The sequence below is a fragment of the Tachyglossus aculeatus genome, chromosome 14 (genome assembly GCF_015852505.1).
Source record: "Tachyglossus aculeatus isolate mTacAcu1 chromosome 14, mTacAcu1.pri, whole genome shotgun sequence".
NCBI classification, from domain to species: Eukaryota; Metazoa; Chordata; class Mammalia; order Monotremata; family Tachyglossidae; genus Tachyglossus; species Tachyglossus aculeatus.
The window spans coordinates 57,987,155-58,004,536 of NC_052079.1; the positions used below are offsets into that span (position 1 = coordinate 57,987,155).

Sequence of the window (17,382 nt, forward strand, 5' to 3'; positions counted from 1 at the left end):
AAATACAACGGAAATTAGAAGAAACGTCACCTGTCCACAACAACTGAACTGCCCATAGGGGAAGAGTTTTGTTTTTTTTTTAATGGTATTTCCAAAGCGCTTAGGATGAGCTGGGTACTGTACTAAACGCCGGGGTATTTACGCGCTAATCAGGTTGGACACAATCCACAGTCCACAGCCTTAATCCCCATTTTACAGAGGTGGGAACTGAGGCCCAGAGAAGCGACTTGGCCAAGGTTACCGGCAGATAAGTGGGGGAGCCAGGATGAGAACAGAGGTGCTTTCGACTCCCAAGCCCGGGCTTCATCCACTAGGCAACACTGCCAGGCCGATCTCGCCGGGAAGGGCTAGGGACCTAAGAGAGGGTAGCTACGGGAAGCAGCGTGGCTCAGTGGAAAGAGCCCGGGCTATGGAGTCAGAGGTCATGGGTTCAAATCCCGGCCAGCTGGGTGACTTTGGGCAAGTCACTTCAATTCTCTGGGCCTCAATTCCCTCATCTGCAAAATGGGGATGAAGACTGTGAGCCCCCCGGGGGGCAACCTGATCACCCTGTAACCTCCCCAGCGCTTAGAACAGTGCTTTGCACATAGTAAGTGCTTAATAAATGCCATTATTATTATTATTACTATTATTATTATTATTACTTAAGCAGGACCTTAAGTCTGATGGGGGGTGGAATGCCCACATCCCACCTCTGGCCCAGAACGCCCTCCCTCCTCAGATCCGACGGACAATTATTCGCCCCCACTTCAAAGCCTAACTGAAGGCCCACCTCCTCCAAGAAGTCTTCCCTGACTCAGCTCTCTTCTCCTCTTCACCCTCTCCCTTCGGCGCCGCCCTGACTTGCTCCCTTTATTCGCTTCCCCCACTCTCAGCCCCACGGCACTTATGTTCAAAACTGTCATTTATTTATTTCTATTAATGCCTTGTCTCCCCCTCTAGACTGTCAGCTCGTTGTGGGCAGGGAACGTGTCTGTTTGTTGTTTCACTGTACCCTCCCAAGTGCTCAGTACGGCGCTCTGCCCACAGTAAGCGCTCCATAAATATGACTGAATGAACTAAATGAATGTGATGTCCCCTTTTAGACTGTGAGCCCACTGCTGGGTAGGGACTGTATCTATATGTTGCCAGTTTGTACTTCCCAAGCGCTTAGTACAGTGCTCTGCACATAGTAAGCACTCAATAAATCCGACTGATGATGATGATGCTCGTATCTACCCCAGCGCTTAGTACAGTGTCAGGTACAGAGTAAGAGCTTAACAAAGACCATTGACGTAACTTCAGGTCTCGGTGCCTCCGTTTCCTCACCTGCGAAATGGGGATGGAGACCGTGAGCCCCACTTCTGGACTGTGTCCACCCTGATTCTGCTGTATCTACTACAGAGCTTAAAACAGTGCCTGGCACATAGTAAGTGCTTCCCAAATGCGATAAAGATGAGGGAAGCGGTGTTTTTTCTCTTGCGAGGATCCCACGGGGGACCCGAGCGACCCCGAGCCTTGCTGCCCACCCCCAGACCTTACCCGGTGGTCGGCGTGAGGGGCCGAGGCCAACGTCAGCACGGACTGGCAGGTCTGGCGGAAGCTGTCGGCCAGTGGGCCCGCGAGGCTCCGGAGTGTGGCCGTGGCGTCCGCATCGCTTGGGGCGTCTCCCCCAGCCAGCTTCTCCATCAGAACGTCCAGTAAGGTCACCCTGCCGGATGTCACACACCGAGTCAGTCGGCCAATCAATTGTATTTATTCAGTGCAGGGAAGCAGGGTGGCTCAGTGGAAAGAGCCCGGGCTTTGGAGTCAGAGGTCACGGGTTCGAATCCCGGCTCTGCCACTTATCAGCTGTGTGACTTTGGGCAAGTCTGAGACTGAGCCCCTTCCTTCCTCTCTCCCTCGTCCCCCTCTCCATCCCCCCCTTCTTACCTCCTTCCCTTCCCCACAGCACCTGTATAGATGTTTATATGCTTGTACATATTTATTACTCTATCTATTTATTTATTTTATTTGTGCAGATCTATTCTATTTATTTTATTTTGTTAGTATGTTTGGTTTTGTTCTCTGTCTTCCCCTTTTAGACTGTGAGCCCACTGTTGGGTAGGGACTGTCTCTATATGTTGCCAATTTGTACTTCCCAAGCGCTTAGTACAGTGCTCTGCACACAGTAAGCGCTCAATAAATACGATTGATGATGATGATGATGAAGTCACTTCACTTCTCTGGGCCTCAGTTCCCTCATCTGTAAAATGGGGATTGAGACTGTGAGCCCCCCGTGGGACAACCTGATCACCTTGTAACCTCCCCAGCGCTTAGAACAGTGCTTTGCACATAGTAAGCGCTTAACAAATACCATTAAAAAAAAAAAGTCTGTCGACCAATCAATTGTATTTATTGACTGCAGGGAAGCAGGGTGGCTCAGTGGAAAGAGCACGGGCTTTGGAGTCAGAGGTCGTGAGTTCAAATCCCAGCTCCGCCACTTGTCAGCTGTGTGACTTTGGGCAAGTCACTTCACTTCTCTCTGCCTCAGTTACCTCATCTGTCAAATGGGGATTAAGACTGTGAGCCCCACGTAGGACAACCTGATCACCTTGTATCAATGAATAATAATAATAATAATAATAATAATAATGGCATTTATTAAGCGCTTACTATGTGCAGAGCACTGTTCTAAGCGCTGAGGAAGTTACAAGGTGATCAGGTTGTCCCATGGGGGGGGTGGGGGGGCTCACAGTCTTAATCCCCATTTTACAGATGAGGTAACAGGCTCAGAGAAGTGAAGTGACTTGCCCAGAGTCACACAGCTGACGAGCGGTGGAGCCGGGATTTGAACCCATGACCTCTGACTCCAGAGCCTGGGCTCTTTCCACTGAGCCACGCTGCTTTGCTTTGCACATAGTAAGCGCTTCATAAATGCCATTATTATTATTACATGTTTGCAGAACACTGTACCAAGCGCTCTGCCATGTGTCTGCTCTGTGACCTTGGGAGAGTCACTTGAGTTCTCTAAGCCTCAGTTTCCTCATTTGTAAAATGGGGATTAAGACTGTGAGCTCCATGTGGGACAGGGACTGTGACGTGTCCAACACGATTATCTCGCATCTACCCCAGCGTTTAGTACACTGCCTGGCACAAAGTAAGCATGCAACATACACCCCTACTATTATTATTACCACTATACATTTTTGCAGAGTTCTTGGCAAATAATAAGCACTTAACAAACACCACAACGTATCTGCTGTGGGCGTGGCTCAGTGGAAAGAGCCCGGGCTTGGGAGTCAGAGGTCATGGGTTCTAATCCTGGCTCCACCACTTATCAGCTGTGTGACTTTGGGTAAGTCACTTCACTTTGCTATGCCTCAGTTACCTCATCTGTAAAATGGGGATTAAGACTGTGAGCCCCACGTGGGACTACCTGATTACCTGGTTAGAAAAGTTATTGGTACATAGTAAGCGCATATCAAATACTATTATTATTATTAATGGAAAGAGCATGGGCTTTGGAGTCAGAGGCCGTGGGTTCAAATCCCGGCTCCGCCAACTGTCAGCTGTGTGACTTTGGGCAAGTCACTTCACTTCTCTGTGCCTCAGTTACCTCATCTATAAAATGGGGATAAAGACTGTAAGCCCTCTGTGGGACAACCTTGTAACCCTCCCCAGCGCTTAGAACAGTGCTTTGCACATAGTAAGCGCTTAACAAATGCCATTATTATTATTATTATTATTATTATTCTCTACGCCTCAGTTCCCTCATCTGTAAAATAGGGATTGAATCTGTGCGCCCCATGTGGGCCAGTCCAGTGTGTGGCACATAGGAAGCGCTTAACAAATACCACACTTATTATGATGTCCTATCTGTTTACACACTCTCCTATTTGAACACTTCCACTTGTGAATTATTTGAATCCCCATTTTGCAGATGAGGGAAGGGTGCCCCTGCATACTGGACTGGAAGCTGGTTGAGGGCAGGGGCCGGGGGTAAGGAGAGGAAGAGGAGGAGAGGAAGGGGAGGAGGAGGAGGAGGCAGTGGGGGGCTGGCCAGGCTCACCTCGAGCACTCAATCCAGGGGCTTTAGTGGGCGGTGGGGTCCTCCTATCACCCACCGAGCTGCCCGGGGGACGGGAGAGACCAGAGGGCCACGGGGCAAGTGAGCAGTTATCCGGGGATGCCCCGGACCCATTTCCCAGGAGTTGGTTCCGGTCTACCTGCCACTGCCTGCTGACTCTCTCTACCCACCAGTCCACCTGGGGAACCCTCTTTCAGGAGCCCTGCCCTTTGGGCGGCGGTGGGTACGAAACAACAGTCCCCTCAGCCACTCCACCGCGGAGACAGTTGTGAAAACGAGCCAAAGAGGAGGAGGAAGAGGAGGAGAAGGAAAAGGAAGAGGAGAAAGGGGAGGAGGAGGAGGAGAAAAGGAAGAGGAAAAGAAGAAGAGGGAGGAGGTGGAGGAGAAGAAGGAGGAGGGAAAGCAGGAGGAGGAAGAGGCGGAGAGAAACGAGGAGGAGGAAGGAGAGGAAGAAGACAATAGGGAGGAGGGGAGGAGGAGAGGAAGAGGAGGAGAAGGAAAAGGAAGAGGAGAAAGGGGAGGAGAAGGAGAATGAAGAGGAGGAGGAGAAAAGGAAGAGGAAAAGAAGAAGAGAGAGGAGGTGAAGGAGGAGGAGGGAAAGCAGCAGGGAAAGCAGGAGGAGGAAGTGGCGGAGAGAAACGAGGAGGAGGAAGGAGAGGAAGAGGACAAAAGGGAGGAGGAGGAGAGGAGGAGAAGGAAAAGGAAAAGGAGAAAGGGGAGGAGAAGGAGAATGAGGAGGAGGAGGAGAAAAGGAAGAGGACAAGAAGAAGAGGGAGGAGGTGGAGGAGGAGGAGGAGGAGGGAAAGCAGAATGGAAAGCAGGAGGAGGAAGAGGTGGAGAGAAACGAGGAGGAGGAAGGAGAGGAAGAGGACACAAGGGAGGAGGGGAGGAGGAGAGGAAGAGGAGGAGAAGGAAAAGGAAGAGGAGAAAGGGGAGGAGAAGGAGAATGAGGAGGAGGAGGAGAAAAGGAAGAGGAAAAGAAGAAGAGGGAGGAGGTGGAGGAGGAGGAGGAGGAGGAGGAGGGAAAGCAGAAGGGAAAGCAGGAGAAGGACGAGGCGGAGAGAAATGAGGAGGAGGAAGGAGAGGAAGAGGACAAAAGGGAGGAGGAGGAGAGGAAGAAGAGGAGAAGGAAAAGGAAGAGGAGAAAGGGGAGGAGGAGGAGGAGGAGGAGAGGAAGAGGAGGAGACAGTGGGGGGTTGGCCAGGCTTACCCCTCCACCCCCCATGGGCTGTGGGAGAGGGCAGGAGGCGGTCAGCACCAAGACCCAGGGCTTCAGCCTCTGGGAAATCCCTGGCGCCGGTCAGCGAGGGGCCAGAGAGGAACCGCTCACTCCGCAGCCGCCAGGCACCCTGGGGCAAAGAAATTGGGGCGCTGGCATCCCCTCCCACCTTCCTCCTCCTCCTCCTGCTGCTGCTTCTCTTTCTTTTCTTGGCTAATACTTCTGACCCGAGGAAGGGAGTTGCTGGCCTGGATTCCCTACGGCCTGTGGAAATCCCTGCCAGTTGCGGCTGGGCTGCAGTGTTCACCGACCAATTTAAAACCATCACTGACAGAGAAACATGTAGTTAGGGAGCCCGTGCCAGCGACGAAACCGCACCGGTTTTCAATCACGTGAACGGGACACCCTACACGGGGCGGCGGATAATCGCCCAACCCAGGCTGGTGTTTGGGGTTACCTCGCCTGATCGCTCAGTTTGGCGTACACCGCTTGGACGGACTCTGGCTTCCTCACCAGTCGCTCCGTGATGATCAGCGCCCTAGGAGAGAAGCAGAGACGCTCGCCGTCAGGGAGGGAATCCAAACGGGGGGGACACGGGGCTCGACTCCCCTCCGCGTGCTGAGTCCCGTGGGTGTGCATGCTTCCCAGGATTAGCGCTTGCCGAGCGCCCCCGGGAGCAGTGCCCCGAGCTAAGAGCTTGGGAAAGAAAGGATGCTGCGGAGAAGCAGCATGGCACGGGCATGGCAGTCGGAAGGTCCTGGGTTCTAATCCCAGTCCCTCCACTTGTCTGCTGTGTGACCCTGGGCAAGTCACTTCACTTCTCTGGGCCTCCATGTGGAAAACGGGAATTGAGACTGCGAGCCCCAGGTGGGACAGGGACTGCCGGCCCACGTCCTCCCCCGGGCCTGGAATGCCCTCCCTCTGCCCATCCGCCAAGCTAGCTCTCTTCCTCCCTTCAAGGCCCTGCTGAGAGCTCACCTCCTCCAGGAGGCCTTCCCAGACTGAGCCCCTTCCTTCCTCTCCCCCTCGTCCCCCTCTCCATCCCCCCATCTTACCTCCTTCCCTTCCCCACAGCACCTGTATATATGTATATATGTTTGTACACATTTATTACTCTATTTATTTTACTTGTACATATCTATTCTATTTATTTTATTTTGTTAACATGTTTTGTTTTATTGTCTGTCTCCCCCTTCTAGACTGTGAGCCCACTGTTGGGTAGGGACTGTCTCTATATGTTGCCAATTTGTACTTCCCAAGCGCTTAGTACAGTGCTCTGCACATAGTAAGCGCTCAATAAATACGATTGATGATGATGACGATGGCACGTAGAAAGCGCTTAACATATGCCATCGTTATCATTATTAGTTTTGAGCCAATCAAATTTATTGAGCGCTTACTGTGCGCAGAGCACTGTACTAAGCACTTGGGAGAGGACAACAATAAACAAATTCCCTGCCCACAGTGAGCTTTAAGTCTGGAGATCTGATTCTAGACTGTGAGCCCACTGTTGGGTAGGGACTGTCTCTATATGTTGCCAACTTGTACTTCCCAAGCGCTTAGTACAGTGCTCTGCACACAGTAAGCGCTCAATAAATACGATTGATTGATTGATTGATTGACTGATTGATTCATGCCCTTCCCATACTAAACCTGCACTCTAACGTCGGCGAGGGGTGGTGGGATGGGTGTGAAGAGTATTTGCACTCGGAGTAATTATAACAATAATAAAAACTGTGGCATTTATTAAGGGCTTATTTTGTGCTAAGCGCCGAGGTAGAAATGATACAATCATATCAGACGCAGTCCCTGCCCCAGAGCCCACTGTTGGGTAGGGACTGTCTCTATATGTTGCCAACTTGTACTTCCCAAGCGCTTAGTACAGTGTTCTGCACACAGTAAGCGCTCAATAAATACGATTGATGATGATGATGATGGGGCTCACTGGCTACGGGGGAGGGAGAACTGATCTTAAATCCCCATTTTCCAGGTGAGGAGACCAAGGCCCAGAGAAGTGAAGTGCCTTCCCTCGTGTCACACAGCAGGCGAGTGGCGGAGTCGGGATTAGGAGCTGGGTCTCCCGACTCCTAAACCTGTACTTTTTCCACTAGGCCGCCCTGCTGATTTATTCTGTGTACTCGGAATAAATCGGCAAATGTACAGTTGAATACGCATATAAGCACAAGTGCTGGGGAAGGGTGTACACGGAAATCATTAATCACTAACGAAATCTAGAAGCAGCGTGGCTCAGTGGAAAGAGCCCAGGCTTTGGAGTCAGAGGTCATGGGTTCAAATCCCGGCTTCGCCACTTGTCAGCTGTGTGACTTCGGGCAAGTCACTTCACTTCTCTGGGCCTCAGTTCCCTCATCTGTAAAATGGGGATTAAGATTGTGAGCCCCCCGTGGGACAACCTGATCACCTTGTATCCTCCCCAGCGCTTAGAACGGTGCTTTGCATATAGTAGGCGCTTAACAAATGCCATCATTATTATTAAGGGCTGAAAATACAAATAGGAGCAGAGTAGTCTTCTGGAAAGAGCACAGGCCTGGGAGCCAGAGGTCCTGGGTTCGTTCATTCATTCAATCATATTGAGCGCTTACTGTGTGCAGAGCACTGTACTAAGCGCTTGGGAAGTACAAGTTGGCAACGTATAGAGACAGTCCCTACCCAACAGTGGGCTCACAGTCTAGAAGGGGGAGACGGAGAACAAAACAAAACATATTAACAAAATAAAATAAATAGAATAAATATGTACAAATAAAATAGAGTAATAAATACGCACAAACATATATACATATATACAGGTGCTGTGCGGAGGGAAAGGAGGTAAAGCGGGGGGGATAATAATAATAATAATAATGATGGCATTTATTAAGCGCTTACTATGTGCAAAGCACTATTCTAAGCGCTGGGGAGGTTACAGGGTGATCAGGTTGTCCCATGGGGGGCTCACAGTCTTAATCCCCATTTTACAGATGAGGTAACTGAGGCACAGAGAAGTGAAGTGACTTGCCCAAAGTCACACAGCTGACAATGGGGAGGGGGAGGAGGGGGAGAGGAAGGAAGGGGCTCAGTCTGGGTTCTAATGCCAGCTCCGCCACTTTCCTGCAGTGGGACTTTGGGTGAGTCACTTTACTTCTCTGTGCTTCCCATACCTCAGTGGGAAAATGGGGAATGAAATCCCACTCATCATCATCAATCGTATTTATTGAGCGCTTACTATGTGCAGAGCACTGTACTAAGCGCTTGGGAAGTACAAATTGGCAACATATAGAGACAGTCCCTACCCAACAGTGGGCTCACAGTCTAAAAGGGGGAGACAGAGAACAAAACCAAACATACTAACAAAATAAAATAAATAGAATAGATAGGTACAAGTAAAATAGAGTAATAAATATGTACAAACAGATATGCATATATACAGGTGCTGTGGGGAAGGGAAGGAGGTAAGATGGGGGGATGGAGAGGGGGACCAGGGGGAGAGGAAAGAGGGGACTGAGTGTGGGAAGGCCTCCTGGAGGAGGTGAGCTCTCAGCAGGGCCTTGAAGGGAGGAAGAGAGCTAGCACTCCCTAGACTGTGTCCAATGTGATAACCTCGTATCTATCCCAGCGCTTAGTACAGTGCTTGGCACATAAGTATGTGCTCCACACGTACCACAATTAATCGTTTGTTTCTTATCAGGTTGGTCCGCCTGCTGGAATGAGGATCTTCTCATAGTGCCCCTCTCAGACCTTCCAGGATGAAAGCCTCAAAGGCAACTGCTCTGGTTCTTAACTTTGCATCAGAAAATCCGCTGGATTTTCTTCGAATGGGGAAACGTTGGATGGCTTGGGCCCGTTGGGAGGATTTTTCAAATCGCGTTCGCGTTCGGAAAGCGGATGGAGTCTTCGCGGCCTTGTGAGAACCAAGGTCTGAGACTTGAAAAAGAGTCCACAGACTGTTGGCTACGGAAGTCGCTTTCCCATTGCAAAAATTCGAACAATGCGGGGCCAAACAGAGGCACGATTGTCCCACCGAGGGAGGGTCTCAAGTTACCAGGAGGATTCCCCGACGGGTCAGCCCACCTCAACCTCAAACCCGGGGCCGCCTCTGGAGATGGGTTACAGGTACGGGCCCGAGGCCAACAGTGGTTTGACCAGGGCAGAAAACGATGCCAAACATAATAACAATCATAATAACGATAATCACGATCATAATTATTATTAATAATGATAACGGTACTCATTAAGCACTTACTACGTGTCTAAGCACTTATTAATTACATGTCAAGCACTGTTCTAAGCCCTAGGGTAGATAGAAGTTAATCAGTTTGGACACAGTTCCTGTCCCACATGGGGTTCACAGTCTTCACCCCCATTGTAAAGATGAGGGAACTGAGGCCCAGAGAAGGGAAGTGACTTGCGCAAGGTCACACAGCGGACAAGCAGCGTGGCTCAGTGTCACGAGCGCGGGCTTGGGAGTCGGAGGACATGGGTTCGAATCCCCGCTCAGCCCCTTGTCAGCTGGGTGACTTTGGGCAAGCCACTTCACTTCTCTGGGCCTCAGTGACCTCATCTGTAAAATGAGGATGACGGCTGTGAGCCCCACGGGGGACAACCTGATCACCTTGTATCCTCCCCAGCGCTTAGACCAGTGCTTTGCACATAGTAAGCGCTTAACAAATACCAACATGATTATCATTTTCATTAAGTGGCGGAGCCGGGATTAGATCCTTCCCTTCCCCACAGCACCTGCATATATGTATACATGTTTGTACATATCTCTTACTCTATTTATTTATTTTGCTTGGACATATCTATTCTGTTTATTTTATTTTGTTAACATGTTTGGTTTTGCTCTCCGTCTCCCCCTTCTAGACTGTGAGCCCGCTGTTGGGTAGGGACCGTCTCTCTATGTTGCCAACTTGTACATCCCAAGCGCTTAGTACAGTGCTCTGCACACGGTAAGCGCTCAATAAATACGATTGATGATGATGATGATGTTGGGTAGGGACCGTCTCTCTATGTTGCCAACTTGTACGTCCCAAGCGCTTAGTACAGTGCTGTGCACACAGTAAGCGCTCAATAAATATGATTGATGATGATGATGATGTTGGGTAGGGACCGTCTCTCTATGTTGCCAACTTGTACGTCCCAAGCGCTTAGTACAGTGCTGTGCACACAGTAAGCGCTCAATAAATATGATTGATGATGATGATGATGTTGGGTAGGGACCATTTCTCTATGTTGCCAACTTGTACATCCCAAGCGCTTAGTACAGTGCTCTGCACACAGTAAGCACTCAATAAATACGATTGATGATGATGATGATGTTGGGTAGGGACCGTCTCTCTATGTTGCCAACTTGTACGTCCCAAGCGCTTAGTACAGTGCTGTGCACACAGTAAGCGCTCATTAAATACGATTGATTGATTGATTGATTGATTGATTAGAACCCAGGCCCTTCTCACTCCCAGGCTCTATCTACTAAGCCATGCTGCTTCCTGGCCACTGCCACGATCGGAGGCGGTCGGGGATGGAGCGGAGGAGGGACGGGGGCACACGTCCAGCCCACTCACCCTCCGCCGCTCCCCTTGCTGCCCCCCTTGAGGCAATTAATGAGGGAAGCGGCCCTCCCTCTGCCTCCCCCTTCCCCTCGCCCCAGGGGTGGGCTACCCCCGGCAGGCCCGAGGACCACGTTGGACTCCCCTCCGCCCCCGGGCCCGAGCCAGGTCCCCGCTTTCTGCTGAGGCAGCGCTTCGAACCGCACGGCCCCGACCAGAAGTGACAGGAAATCGCGTCGGCTTGGCCGGAGCCGGCCTGGGGGCCGAGGGCCCGCGGGAGGCCTCCTCGCCGGCCGCCTGGAGGGATCCATTTCCACCCGCGTTGGGACGTCCCGCCCCTCTGGCCTCTGCCCAAGCGCTTAGTACAGTGCTCTGCACACAGGGAGCGCTCAGTAGGCACGACTGATTGATTGCTCCGCTGCAGAACGCGCTTGGCGGCTGCAAACCTTTCTCGAGGGGGGAGAGCGAGGGGAGGCCGCGCGGTCCCGAGGCGGTTGAGGGAGGGGGGAGATCCAGAAACCCCGGGTGCCAAACAGGCCGGGCCGGTTCGAAAACCTACGGGATGTGTGTGTTTGTGTGTGTGTGTGCGTGTGTGTGGGCACACACACCCGGACCACCCACAGACCCGGAGGCCGCCGGGTTTGGCCTTGCCGTTGGAAGTCTCCCCACCGCTCCTTACGCTCCCACAGGGCAGGGATCACGCCCACCTACTCTCCCCCCCTCTTGACCGTAAGCTTGCTGTGGGCCGGGAACGTTTCTGTTACATTGTCCTCTCCCAAGTGCTTAGTACGTAGGAAGCGCTCATTAAATACCGCAGACTGATAATGATAACCGCGGTATCTGTTAAGCGCTTACTGCGTGCCAAGAACTGTTCTAAGCGCGGGGTACGTACACGGTTGGGCACGATCCACGTCCCTCACGGGGTTCAAAATCTTGATCCCCATTTTATCGGTGAGGTAACTGAGGCACAGAGAAGTTAAGTGACCTGCCCAAGGTCAAAAAGCAGACACATAATAATAATAATAATAATAATAATAATAATAATAATAATGGCACTTATTAAGTGCTTACTATGTGCAATGTGTACTATGTGCACTTTTAGACTGTAAGCCCACTGTTGGGTAGGGACTGTCTCTATATGTTGCCAACTTGTACTTCCCAAGTGCTTAGTAATAATAAATAATAACAATAATAATAATAATAATAATGGCATTTATTAAGCGCTTACTATGTGCAAAGCACTGTTCTAAGCACTGAGGAGGTTACAAGGTGATCAGGTTGTCCCACGTGAGGCTCACAGTCTTAATCCCCATTTTACAGATGAGGTAACTTAGGCTCAGAGAAGTTAAGTGACTTGCCCAAGGTCACACAGCAGACATGTGGTGGAGTCGGTATTCGAACCCATGGCCTCTGACTCCAAAGCCCGTGCTCTTTCCACTGAGCCATGCTGCTTCTCTAGTACAGTGGTCTGCACACAGTAAGCGCTCAATAAATACGACTGATTGATTGATTGATGTGCAAAGCAGTGTTCTAAGCACTGGAGAGGTTATAAGGTGATCAGGTTGTCCCACGGGGGGGCTCACAGTCAATCCCCATTTTACAGATGAGGTAACTGAGGCACAGAGAAGTGAAGTGACTTGCCCAAAGTCACCCAGCTGACAATCGGCAGAGCCGGGATTTGAACCCATGACCTCTGACTCCAAACCCCGGGCTCTTTCCACTGAGCCACGCTGGCATATGGCAGAGTCAGGATCAGAACCCACGACCTCTTGATTCCCAGGCCCGTGCTCTTTCCACTAGGCCATGCTGTTACGCCCTTTCCCGGGTCCCCAAGAACCCGGGCGCTGCTCCTGAGCCATGGCCCTCGGTGGCGGGGACAGAGGGGTTGGCACCAAGTGAGAAGCAGGGTGACCTACTGGATAGAGCCCAGGCCTGGGTATAAGAGGGTCCTGGGTTCTAATTCCGGCCCCACCCCCTGTCTGCTGTGTGAGGCTGGGCAAGTCACTTCACTTCACTCAGTTCCCTCACCTGCAAAATGGGGATGAAGACGGTGGGCTCCATGTGGGACAGGGACTGTGTCCAAACTGCTTAGCTTGTAATAATAATAATGATGGCATTTATTAAGCGCTTACCATGTGCAAAGCACTGTTCTAAGCACTGGACCTACTCCAGTACTTAGAAGAGTGCCTGGCACATAGTAAGTGCTTAACAAATATTATGAAAAATAAAACAAAATAAAAGATCTCCGGCAAGTAGGACAGAGTGGGGGAACTGGACTGTCCCCCGGGGAGGCCCGGGGATCCTCAAAAAATTCCCAGGGCAACCATTCGCCAGCCAGCAGCAGAGCCGCACTGGAATGCAGCAATCATGCTTGAATACTAGGGCGGTGCTTTACCATCTGTTCACGTGGCTACTGGCTGCAGAGCACTGTACTGAGTGCCGGGGACAGGACAGTAGAGTTAGTAGTCATGATCTCTGCCTGGAAGGAGCTCATACTCTACCACGTGCACAGCACTAGGGCTGTCCATCACCTCACCCCCTCCTCCCTCACCTCCGTTCTCTCCTTCTCCAGCCCAGCCCACACCCTCCGCTCCTCTGCCGCCGCTAACCTCCTCACCGGGCCTCGTTCTGGCCTGTCCCGCCGTCGACCCACAGCCCACGTCCTCCCCCTGGCCTGGAATGCCCTCCCTCCGCACATCTCTCTTCCTCCCTTCAAAGCCCTACTGAGAGCTCACCTCCTCCAGGAGGCCTTCCCACACTGAGCCCCCCTTTTCCTCTCATTCATTCATTCGTTCAATCATATTTATTGAGCGCTTACTGTGTGCTTACTGTGTGTCCCATCCTCCTGTCTCTCCCCACTTCAAACCAGACTTTATGCTGCTGCCCGGATTATCTTTGTCCAGAAACGCTCTGGGCATATTACTCCCCTCCTCAAAAATCTCCAGGGGCTACCAATCAATCTGCGCATCAGGCAGAAACTCCTCACCCTGGGCTTCAAGGCTGTCCATCCATCCCCTCGCCCCCTCCTACCTCACCTCCCGTCTCTTCTTCTACAGCCCAGTCCGCACCTTCCGCTCCTCTGCCACTAATCTCCTCAGCGTACCTCGCTCTCGCCTGTCCCGCCATCGACCCCCGGCCCACGTCCTCCCCCGGGCCTGGAATGCCCCCAATCCCTCTGTCCATCTGCCAAGCTCGCTCTCTTCCTCCCTTCAAGGCCCTGCTGAGAGCTCACCTCCTCCAGGAGGCCTTCCCACACTGAGCCCCTTCCTTCCTTTCCCCCTCGTCCCCCTCCATCCCCCGTCTTACCTCCTTCCCTTCCCCACAGCACCTGTATATATGGATATATGTTTGTACAGATTTATTACTCTATTAATTTATTTTACTTGTACATATCTATTCTATTTATTTTATTTTGTTGGTATGTTTGGTTTTGTTCTCTGTCTCCCCTTTTAGACTGTGAGCCCACTGTTGGGTAGGGACTGTCTCTATATGTTGCCAACTTGGACTTCCCAAGCGCTTAGTACAGTGCTCTGCGCACAGTAAGTGCTCAATAAATACGATTGATGATGATGATGATGATGATGATGATGATGCAGAGCACTGTACTAAGCGCTTGGGAAGTACAAGTTGGCAACATATACAGACGGTCCCTACCCAACAGCGGGCTCACAGTCTAGAAGGGGGAGACAGACAACAAAACAAAACATATTAATAAAATAAAGTAGAATAGTAAATATGTACAAGTAAAATAAATAGAGTAATAAATCTGTACAAACATACATACAGGTGCTGTGGGGATGGGGAGGGGGAGAGGAATGGGAGGGCTCAGTCTGGAGCTCTCCTCCTCCCCATCTCCCCGCCCTACCTCCTTCCCCTCCCCACAGCACCTGTATATATGTTTGTAAAGACTTGTTACTCTATTTATTTTACTTGTACATATTTACTATTCTATTTATTTTGTTAATGATGTGCATTTAGCTTTAATTCTATTTGGTCTGATGACTTGACACCTGTCCACATGTTCCGTTTTGTTGTCTGTCTCCCCCTTCTACACTGTGAGCCCGTTGTTGGGTAGGGACCGTCTCCCTGTGTTGCCAGCTTGTCCTTCCCAAGCGCTTAGTACAGTGCTCTGCACACAATAAGCGCTCAATAAATATGCCTGAATGAATGAATACGATTGATTGAATGAATGAATGAATGGTTGGGAGAGTGCAGTAGTTAGTAGACACTCTTCTTTCCCACAAGGACCTTACAGTCTACTATGGGCAGAGTACTCCCAAGCGCTTAGTCCAGTGCTCTGCACAGAGTAAGCGCTCAATAAATGCCACTACTGCTGCTGCTGATACTGTAGCGTTGGCTGATTTATTGGTTTCTTTTAGAAAAGCTTTACCCAGTCACCGGCATTTTGGGTCTTGTTCTGTTTCTCATCGATGGTATTTTTTTTATGGCATTTGTTAAGCGCTTACTATGTGCAAAGCACTGTTCTAAGCGCTGGGGGGGGATACAAGGTGATCAGGTTGTCCCACGGGGGGCTCACAGTCTTAATCCCCATTTTACAGATGAGGTAACTGAGGCGCAGAGAAGTGAAGTGACTCGCCCGAAGTCACACAGCTGACAGTTGGCGGAGCTGGGATTTGAACCCATGACCTCTGACTCCAAAGCCCGTGCTGTTCCCAGTGAGCCACGCTGCGCGCTTCCTTCCGAGATGTGGCCCAGCGCCGCTGGCTGGGGAGGGGGAGGCCGGGTTGCCACGGCCGCCTGGCCTCCCGCCAGCACCCCCCTCCCCTCCGTGCCGGGATCCAATAACCCCAGGCAAAGTCGGGAGGAACAGCTCCCGGCTTAATCTCCCGACGCATCACGGAAATGTGGTTTGCCAGAAGCTGAAGTGCCAACGGAGCCCACCGCACTGTGACATCATTTTTCCATCTGGGCTTAGGGGCGGACGCTGGGCTCCTACTCCCTTCCTTCCTCCCATCTCCGGGGATCCGGAGAAAGAGAAAGAAAGAGAGAGAGAACGTCTCTCTCTTCCCCGTCTCCCTTTGCCGCGTGTTTGTCTCTCCTTCTTCTCCCTATCTCATTTTGCTGCGTCTTCCACCTTCTCTCGCCTCTCCCACCTCCTCTGCCCCCCGACCCTCTTCCTCTTTCTTTCATCATCATCAATCGTATTTATTGAGCGCTTACTGTGTGCGGAGCACTGTACTAAGCGCTTGGGAAGTACAAGTTGGCAACATAAAGAGACAGTCCCTACCCAACACCCCCTCACCTCTCCTTCTCTCTCTCTTTCCTTCTCCTTCCTCCCCCTCTCACTCCTCCGTCTATTAGTTTCCAAAGACTTAAATGGTAACAGATGATCAAAGGTTGTGCTACACAGCCTGGAAGAGACAAACGGAGAGCCCCCCCACCCCCGCCCATCAAACTGAGTGAGAAAGTAAATAATAATTTGGGCTTCTGAAACAGTGCCTTGCCTCACCAGGCCTGAAAACGACTGCGATGTAATTACTCCCCCTTCACGGCTGACAATCCACCACTCTCACCACCTTTAAAACCCTCCTAAAATCAAATCCAATGAGCCTTCCCTAACTGAGCCTTCAATTCCTCTCTCTCCCCCTCCCCACAGCACCTGTATATATGTTTGTACGTATTTATTACTCTATTTTACTTGTACATATTTATTCTATTTATTTTATTTTGTTAATACGTTTTGTTTTGTTCTCTGTCTCCCCCTTCTAGACTGTGAGCCCACTGTTGGGTAGGGACCGTCTCGATATTTTGCCAACTTTACTTCCCAAGCGCTTAGTCCAGTGCTCTGCACACAGTAAGCGCTCAATAAATACGACTGAATGAATAAATGAATGAACGAATTCCTCTACCTACGCACTTGGCTGGGAACCCCACAGGAACTCTGGTACTCTCCCCAGTTGCTCGGCACACATTTTATTGTTATTATCAATCAATCAATCAATCAATCAATCGTATTTACTGAGCGCTTACTGCGTGCAGAGCACTGGACTAAGCGCTTGGGAAGTCCAAGTTGGCAACATATAGAGACGGTCCCTACCCAACAGTGGGCTCACGGTCTATTATCATTATTATCAGCGTGGCTCAGCGGAAAGAGCCCGGGCTTTGGAGTCAGTTCATCATCATCATCATCATCAGCATCAATCGTATTTATTGAGCGCTTACTATGTGCAGAGCACTGTACTAAGAGCTTGGAAAGTACAAATTGGCAACATATAGAGACAGTCCCTACCCAACGGTGGGCTCACAGTCTAAAAGGGGGAGACAGAGAACAAAACCAAACATACTAACAAAATAAAATAAATCAAATCCCGGCTCCGCCAATAGTCAGCTGGGTGACTTTGGGCAAGTCACTTCACTTCTCTGGGCCTCAGTTACCTCATCTGTAAAATGGGGATGGAGACTGTGAGCCCCTCGTGGGACAACCTGATCACCCTGTAACCTCCCCAGCGCTTAGAACACATAGTAAGCGCTTAATAAATGCCATTACAATTATTATTATTATTATTATCCCCTCAGCTGCCTCCCTGGGACCTAGGCCTCTCCTCTCCTGC

General features: G+C 50.8%; 1 protein-coding gene across 1 annotated transcript in view; it reads right to left on the minus strand.

The window, feature by feature from the left end:
• Positions 1-17,382, minus strand: part of LOC119936639 (collagen alpha-1(III) chain-like) — a 112,912-nt gene that overhangs the window by 56,971 nt on the left and 38,559 nt on the right. The window contains exons 7-8 of the mRNA XM_038756096.1: positions 5,725-5,805; positions 1,522-1,690 (exon numbers count right to left, since the gene is read on the minus strand). Coding sequence (XP_038612024.1) covers positions 1,522-1,690; positions 5,725-5,805 — 250 coding nt within the window. The remainder of the gene's footprint in view (positions 1-1,521; positions 1,691-5,724; positions 5,806-17,382) is intronic.